Source organism: Oncorhynchus keta, chromosome 9, assembly GCF_023373465.1.
Source record: "Oncorhynchus keta strain PuntledgeMale-10-30-2019 chromosome 9, Oket_V2, whole genome shotgun sequence".
Classification (NCBI taxonomy): domain Eukaryota; kingdom Metazoa; phylum Chordata; class Actinopteri; order Salmoniformes; family Salmonidae; genus Oncorhynchus; species Oncorhynchus keta.
The window spans coordinates 24544065-24552427 of record NC_068429.1 but is presented as its reverse complement, the minus strand read 5'-3'; the positions used below and the strand labels follow the sequence as shown (position 1 = coordinate 24552427).

General features: G+C 44.4%; 1 protein-coding gene across 1 annotated transcript; it reads right to left on the bottom strand.

The window, feature by feature from the left end:
• Positions 1–1933: 1933 nt before the first annotated feature.
• Positions 1934–4994, bottom strand: LOC118374924 (stanniocalcin). Its single transcript, XM_035761416.2, has 5 exons — positions 4521–4994; positions 4145–4287; positions 3870–3977; positions 3470–3573; positions 1934–3264 (listed from the first exon to the last, which is right to left on the bottom strand). Exons 1-5 carry the CDS (start codon positions 4636–4638, stop codon positions 2967–2969), a joined length of 771 nt encoding a protein of 256 aa, XP_035617309.1. The 5' UTR covers positions 4639–4994; the 3' UTR covers positions 1934–2966.
• Positions 4995–8363: the final 3369 nt, after the last annotated feature.

Sequence of the window (8363 nt, the reverse complement as noted above, 5' to 3'; positions counted from 1 at the left end):
TCTGTCTTGATTTGTTGATAACCCTTTCAGGGAAAGCAGGTATAAGCTTCCATGAACTCTACCTGAGTGACTGTGTAAATGTATTTTCTCAAGGCTCCTCGTATTCCTGTTAACCCTTTCAGGGAAAGCAGGTATAAGCTTCCATGAACTCTACCTGAGTGACTGTGTAAATGTATTTTCTCAAGGCTCCTCGTATTCCTGTTAACCCAGCCATCTGCCCTATTGCCCAGCTGATGACCACTGTAACACACACACTGAAAAGGCAATACACACACACACACACGTGCGTGTGTGAGAGAGACAGACACAGAAAAAAGACATTTACATTTAAGTCATTTAGCAGACGCTCTTATCCAGAGCGACTTACAAATTGGTGCATTCACCTTATGACATCCAGTGGAACAGCCACTTTACAATAGTGCATCTAAATCTTTTAAGGGGGTGAGAAGGATTACTTTATCCAATCCTAGGTATTCCTTAAAGAGGTGGGGTTTCAGGTGTCTCCGGAAGGTGGTGATTGACTCCGCTGTCCTGGCGTCGTGAGGGAGTTTGTTCCACCATTGGGGGGCCAGAGCAGCGAACAGTTTTGACTGGGCTGAGCGGGAACTGTACTTCCTCAGTGGTAGGGAGGCGAGCAGGCCAGAGGTGGATGAACGCAGTGCCCTTGTTTGGGTGTAGGGCCTGATCAGAGCCTGGAGGTACTGAGGTGCCGTTCCCCTCACAGCTCCGTAGGCAAGCACCATGAGAGTTAAAGAGAGTTACAGTTGTACTCAGGTCAGCAGCATGTAGCCTACCTCATACCAGTGCTTCCTAGACTGTTTTACACTGTGACCCATCTAAAGCCTTCCAGAATTCCCTGCTGCGACCACAATAACAATCCAGAAGGAATGGATCTGCTGTGATCCAAACCACCATTTTAGAAACATAACTTTTTACTACAGCCATTTATTTCTGAGGCAGTTAAGACAGGTATGTTTTACCACATGTATTCCTGACATGTTGAAAGGAGAGAATTGTATTTAACTAGGCAAGTCGGTTAAGAACAAATTCTTATTTACAATGACGGCCTACACCAACAAACCCAGATGACACTGGGCCAATTGTGCACCACCCTATGGGACTCCCAATCACAGCCGGATGTGATTCAGCATGGATTTGAACCAGAGACTGCAGTGACACCTCTTGCACTAAGATGCAGTGCTATAGAACGCTGGACCACTTGGGAGTAGGAGAAAGAATAAAGAGGTAGAAGAGAGAGAAAAATCATGTTTTCAATGTCATTACTGAACACTTAGGGACTCATCCCCCCCCCCCATCATAACTGATCAGACTGATTGATAAAGGACCCATTATCATTAGTTATATTGTCAGTGGTATTATCTCAACACTTGATCACAATAAACAGGACATTTTGAACCACTGCTGTACACTGGTTTCCTGGACACAGACTTGTTTGGAAAACTGGCCCTAAGTACTTGAACAGATGAGTATGTGAAAGCATAGAAACTGACTGAGAAAGTGGTGAGAAGACAGGTTTTACAGGCCTGTAATTTAGACTGCTGGCTATATGTACAGAAGTCTGGTAAAGACATAGGCCTGGGGAGTTTGGCTGGGACTGGAGAGACATACCACAACTAGTCTTGCTGTACCAACGACTGGGCTGTACCAAGGTAGCACTGCCCCTGACCAAAGATCAGCTAACGTAGCTCTGCCCCTGACCAGTGATCAGCTAACGTAGCTCTGCCCCTGACCAGTGATCAGCCAACGTAGCACTGCCCCTGACCAGTGATCAGCCAACGTAGCTCTGCCCCTGACCAGGGATCAACCACAGGACTATATTGCCACCCATTGGATTGAAATGGGAATGACAGCAAACTTAGAAAATCCCTTAACCTCACACTACACCAATGCAAATGATTAAAGATCACCAATGTTTGAAACTGTGATCGTTTAATCACCAGTGAGTCTCGACACAAATCACCTCAGACAAAATGATGAAGATCACAATATTTATTCATAGCAGAGAGAATGACCCCAAGCCCCACGGTGTATAGTACCAGACGAGCACACATTCTCACACAGGATCTCAAAACATACACCACATAACCACATCTGAGGAACACAGCATAGGATCACTCTATAATGTCTTTACACACTACAGGATCTTACATTAACACAGATGAAGACAGAGGGACGCGGTGAGTCCCACGACCAGCATGGTGACATCACACTGTCCCTCTGAGGTGGTGACATCCTCATAGAGCAACACATCAGCCAGTGACGTCATATCAGGATGTCAAACCCCACCCACCGGGGGAAACAAACCGAGTTACAACACAACATCGACATCATTAATAAACATTCTGTAAGAAAATAAATATCAATAATATTATTATAATAATATACCCATCAGTCTTTAATAACTGGTCAAAACGGGGATGTTATGGCCACGTTGAAATCCAATGGAACTACAGTGATGGTTCGTTTTCTTAGGTGGCATTTGAAATGTTTTAATATTAACACTTGTTAATATTAAATGTTCAGACTTTTCAACAGCTCTCATGTTTAGTCGAGTCTATTCTGAGCAGATATAATCCTCCACATTCAAGCTCTAGGTAACAGGTTTCATCTCCCCTTCATCAAGTATCAACCCCCACAGAAATACCTTCAACAGCATTTACAGAGAGATGCTTCCCCAAATCAAATACTACATTACAACAGCCCCAAACGTCCATTAATAATTTAGCCTTAATCATTTGAGGGTAAAGCTATGTGTGTGTGTGTGCGTTGTGTGAAAATGTGTGTGTGTCAGTGTGTGTGTGAGTCAGTGTGTGTGTGAGCAAAGCTATCATGAGTGTGTTTTGTGTTTAAGGTAGCTGTGGTGTGTATGTGTGTGTGTGTGTGTGTACACGTGAATGTATGCTTAAGGTATAAGTGGTGTGTATGTCTGCCTCCTCTTCTCCAATCTACTCCATCTCTCTCTCCAATGCCTCCACAGAGCGTTTCCTAGCGAATAGGTGGGTGGGGTCTCTTCCTCTCATGCTGGGCTGGATCTTGAAGGAAGGAGGCGACCCCATTGGCCAGCGCCAGCCAGCGGGGGCTGAGTTAGGACCCTGGTTAGAACCCTGGGGGCAGTGTTTGTTCTGCAGTAGCTGGAAGAGAGTTTCCATGTCTGGCCCCAGCCTAGCAACAAGCCCTGCCCTGACCACAGCCACTGTCTCCTCATCACAGGCTAGCAGGGACTGGAGCAGAGTGCTGTAGTACCTGGAACACACACACACCGTGTTATGACATACACACAGTACGAACAAATATAAAAATGTATGCACTCACTACTTTTAAGTTACTCTGGATAAGAGCATCTGCTAAATGACTAAAAATGTAAGAGGTTAGACACACACACACCGCGACACACACACACACACACACACACACACACACACACACACACACACACACACACACACACCTGTTGGGGAAGTGTGCAGGGACCTGCACCACCTCTCCAATGGCCTCAGGGTTAGAGCGAGCCACACCACAGATGTCCAGTCTACTGTAACACTCCTCCTGGACCTAAACACACACACACACACACACAATAGGTTAAACTCAGAAACTAGCACTTCATGTTGACACACAGTAAAGGACGACAAGTGGCCAAGTGGTGAAGAGTGTTGGGCCAATAACTGAAAGGTTGCTGGGTTGAATCCCAGAGCCAACTAAGTGAAATCTCTGTCAATGTGCCCTTGAGCAAGCCACTTAACTCTAATTGCTCTGGATATGACAAAAATGTAGAGCTCATTTGGGCACAGATAGGATGATATGAAGGCTGACATGGTGTGCACCTCTAATAAAGCAGAGGGACTGACCTCAGAAATCATTCTCTGGAAGACGCCACAGCGCCTGATGGTCTGAAAGACTTTAGACGTGACGCCGTTGGCAATACATCTCAGACTCTCCTTTACAAATGTCTTACCCTACACACACACACACACACACACACACACACACACACACACACACACACACACACACACACACACACACACACACACACACACACACACACACACACACACACACACACACACAGGGTTAGAGACACTGAAGTGGGTCGTCAAAAAGTGTGTGTGTGTAGGCTTACCTGTGTGTTAAAGGTAGCTGCGGTGTGAAAGAACAGTTGACAGATATCGTGCATGCCATCAGTGTCACAGGTAGAATTCTCCAGGCAGGCAAACGTACCACATCCCACGTCTAGAGCGCCATTCAAACACCTAGCCACATCCGCTAGAGAGAGAGAGAGAGAGAGAGAGAGATACAACTTTAGCAATGGTCCAGTCCTCTTGACAGAGGCTGTAATGGAATTAACTGACATACATTAAGGAATTTGCCTATATCTCCAGCCATGGCAGTGTACATATTTTTAGAAGAAAGGCAACTTTCATAACCAACTCTTGTTCGAATAAGAACTGCCGTTTGAATATTTTTCACAGTTGGCTAACCAGATGTAGGCTACTCACAGGGGCTGTTGGGTGAGAAGCGTGCACGGCGAGGAGAAGCTTCCTCTGGGTCGGTGTCGAAGGTGGCTGCAGTTCCCAGGACGAGGAAGACCGCGCACAGGCCGAATTTTGCGAGCATCTTGTCAGATGGTGATGTTCTTCGATGGGATAGGTAGGACAGGTCGGCTTGAATTGTCGGTGGAGAACAGTTAGGCTGTTGATATCTTGTTCGTTCACTGACCGGTGTTAGTTACGGGCTGTTTTTATAGCCGTTTTTACATACATCACTAGATAACCCACGGGTTTGTCCAATCAGCGCCCGGCATCTCCAGTGGGGGTCAGCGGCGCGCGCCATAGAATGTTTCCACTGAGCTTGCGCTTTGGAACTTTTAAACTTTCCGTGCGTGGGCTTATATTTATTCATGATAGAACTTTCATTGTGAACACTGAAACTCCTGTGATGATTTTATTCCCAAGTGCACTGTGTTGTGAATTACTTAAGTAAAATACTGTATTGAAACAGGCAGGGAGGGAGCAGGCCTCGAATCCTAGCCCGAAGTCCAACGCGCTATCGACTGTGCCCCAAAAGCATGCTCAAGCAGCAGAGTCGTTATCCGCGTTTATAAACCCAGGGTCGTTATAATACTTTAAAAGTACTACTTAATTATTTTTGGGGGGGTATCTGTACTTGACTTTACTGTTTATATTTTGGACACTTTTACTTTTACTTCACTACATTCCTAAAGAATGTACTCCATACATTTTCCCTGACACCCAGAAGTGCAAGCTAGATTTTGAATGCTTCGCAGGACAGGAACATCCTTGGTCATCTTCTGCCTCTGATCTGGCGGACTCACTAAACACAAATGCTTCGCTTGTAGATTACAGTTGAAGTCAGAAGTTTACAGACACCTTAGCCAAATACATTTAAACTCAGTTTTTCACAATTCCTGACATTTAATCCCAAAATTCCCTATTTTAGGTCAATTAGGATCACCACTTCATTTTAAGAATGTGAAATGTCAGAATAATAGTTGAGAGAATGAATTATTTCAGCTTTTATTTCTTTCATCACATTCCCAGTGGGTCAGAAGTGTACATACACTCAATTAGTATTTGATAGCATTGCCTTTACATTCTTTAACTTGGGTCAAACATTTCAGGTAGCCTTCCACAAGCTTCCCACAATAAGTTGTGTGAATTTTGGGCCATTCCTCCTGACAGAGTTGGTGTAACTGAGTCAGGATTTTTTGGCCTCCTTGCTTGCACACGCTTTTTTAGTTCTGCCCACAAATTTTCTGTAGGATTGAGGTCAGGGCTTTGTGATGGCCACTCCAATACCTTGACTTTGTTGTCCTTAAGCCATTTTGCCACAACTTTGGAAGTATGCTTGGGGTCATTGTCCATTTGGAAGACCCATTTGCGACCAAGCTTTAACTTCCTGACTGATGTCTTGAGATGTTGCTTCAATATATCCACATACTTTTCCATCCTTCTGATGCCATCTATTTTGTGAAGTGCACCAGTCCCTCCTGCAGGAAAGCACCCCCACAACATGATGCTGAAACCCCCTGTGCTTCGTGGTTAGGATGGTGTTCTTTGGCTTGCAAGCCTTCCCGTTTTTCCTCCAAACATAACGATGGTCATTATGGACAAACAGTTATATTTTTGTTTCATCGGGCCAGAGGACATTTCTCCAAAAAGTATGATCTTTGTCCCCATGTGCAGTAGTCTGGCTTTTTTATGGTGGTTTTGGAGTAGTGGCTTCTTCCTTGTTGAGCAGTCTTTCAGGTTATGTCGATATAGGACTCCTTTAACTGTGGATACTTTTGTACCTGTTTCCTCCAGCATCTTCACAAGGTCATTTGCTGTTGTTCTGGGATTGACTTGCACTTTTCGCACCAAAGTACATTCATTTCTAGGAGACAGAAAGCGTCTCCTTCCTGAGTGGTAATGATGGTTGTGTGGTCCCATGGTGTTTATACTTGCGTATTATTGTTTGTACTGATGAACGTGCTACCTTCAGCCATTTGGAAATTGATCCCAAGGATGAACCAGACTTGTGGAGGTCTAACATGGAGGTCCTGTGGAGTGTGGAGTGTGCCCCTGGCTAACTTTAAATACAAAACAAACAAAAACATTTTTTTTGCAATTACATTTACTTTTGATACTTAAGTATATGTAAAACCCAATAATTTGAGACTTTTACTCAAGTTAACTGGGTGACTTTCACTTTTAGTTGAGTCATTTTCTATTAAGGTATCTTTACTTTTACTCAAATATGACAATTGGGTACTTTTTCCACTACTGCAAGTGCATAGGGTGAGGTTACACGAGTCTGCTGTGGTGAGAGAGACAAATGTTCAGGTGAGTTCGGGGGGGAAACAATATTTGTCTACAAAACAAGGAACATTTCAGTATTGTGAAAAGACCAGCCTACAATTAGCTCAAGTTTAATTTAGAATGCTTCAGCTTTTTTTTAGCTTTATTTTTTAAGCAGTAGAACCCCATATCCTGGTTAAATTAGACCTAGGAAATAAAAATGTGTTGCTTTTAACAATTTCAGTCACGTTTTATTTGAAAGGTTCAATCGTGTAGGCTTCCTCGGCATACACATCACAGACAAACTGAAATGGTCCACCCACATAGACAGTGGGGCATCAGGGTAGTGGTTAGAGCGTTGGACTAGTAACCGGAAGGTTGCAAGTTCAAATCCCCGAGCTGACAAGGTTGTATCTGTCATTCTGCCCCTGAACAGGCAGTTAACCCACTGTTCCTAGGCCGTCATTGAAAATAAGAATTTGTTCTTAACTGACTTGCCTAGTTAAATAAAGGTAAAATTAAAAGTGTGGTGAAGAAGGTGCCTCTTCAACCTCAGGAGGCTGAAGAAATTTGGCTTGTCACCTAAAACCCTCACAGATGCACAATTGAGAGCATCCTGTCGGGCTGTATCACCACCTGGTACAGAGGGTGGTGCGGACTGCCACCTCGCTTCTTCACGCATCGCACTGACAGAAACAAACATCTCTCTGGTAAGGAGAAGGGGGGCCTTATGCCTTTTGATCAACGAGACGTGGTGTGATCATAACAACATACAGGAACTCAAGTCCTTTTGTTTACCTGACCTAGAATTCCTTACAATCAAATGCCGACCGCATTATCTACCAAGATAATTCTCTTCGATCATAATCACAGTCGTGTATATCCCGCCCCAAACAGACACATTTACGGCCCTGAATGAACTTCATTTGACTCTATGTAGCCTGGAAACCACATATCCTGAGGCTGCATTAATAGTAGCTGGGGATTTTTTTACGTGGCTAATCTGAAAACAAGGCTCCCTAAATTTGATCAGCATATTAAATGCGCGACCCGGCCTGGCAAAACCCTAGATCATTGTTACTCTAATTTCTGTGACGCATATAAATCCCTCCCCCGCCCTCCTTTCGGAAAATCTGACCATGACTCTATTTTGTTGCTCCCAGCCTATAGACAGAAACTAAAACAGGAAGCGCCCGTTCTCAGGTCTGTTCAATGCTAGTCTGACCAATCGGATTCCACGCTTCAAGATTGCTTCGATCACGTGGACTGGGATATGTTCCGCATACCGTCGGACAATAACATTGATGAATACGCTGATTCGGTGAGCGAGTTTATTAGCAAGTGCATCGGTGATGTTGTACCCAGAGCGTCTATTAAAACAATCCCCAACCAGAAACCGTGGATTGATGGCAGCATTCGGGCAAAACTGAAAGCGCGAACCACTGCTTTTAATCAAGGCAAGGTGACCGGAAACATGACCGAATATAAACAGTGTAGCTATTCCCTCCGCAAGGCAATCAAACAAGGTAAGCGTAAGTATAG

Coding starts and splice junctions, on each gene's coding strand:
- LOC118374924 (XM_035761416.2), bottom strand. CDS start 4,638: ATGCTCGCAAAATTCGGCCTGTGCGCGGTCTTCCTCGTCCTGGGAACT. Junction 3,978..4,144: donor CAGCTACCTTTAACACACAG/GTAAGCCTACAC, acceptor GTGTGTGTGTAG/GGTAAGACATTTGTAAAGGA. Junction 3,265..3,469: donor CCTGCACACTTCCCCAACAG/GTGTGTGTGTGT, acceptor TGTGTGTTCCAG/GTACTACAGCACTCTGCTCC.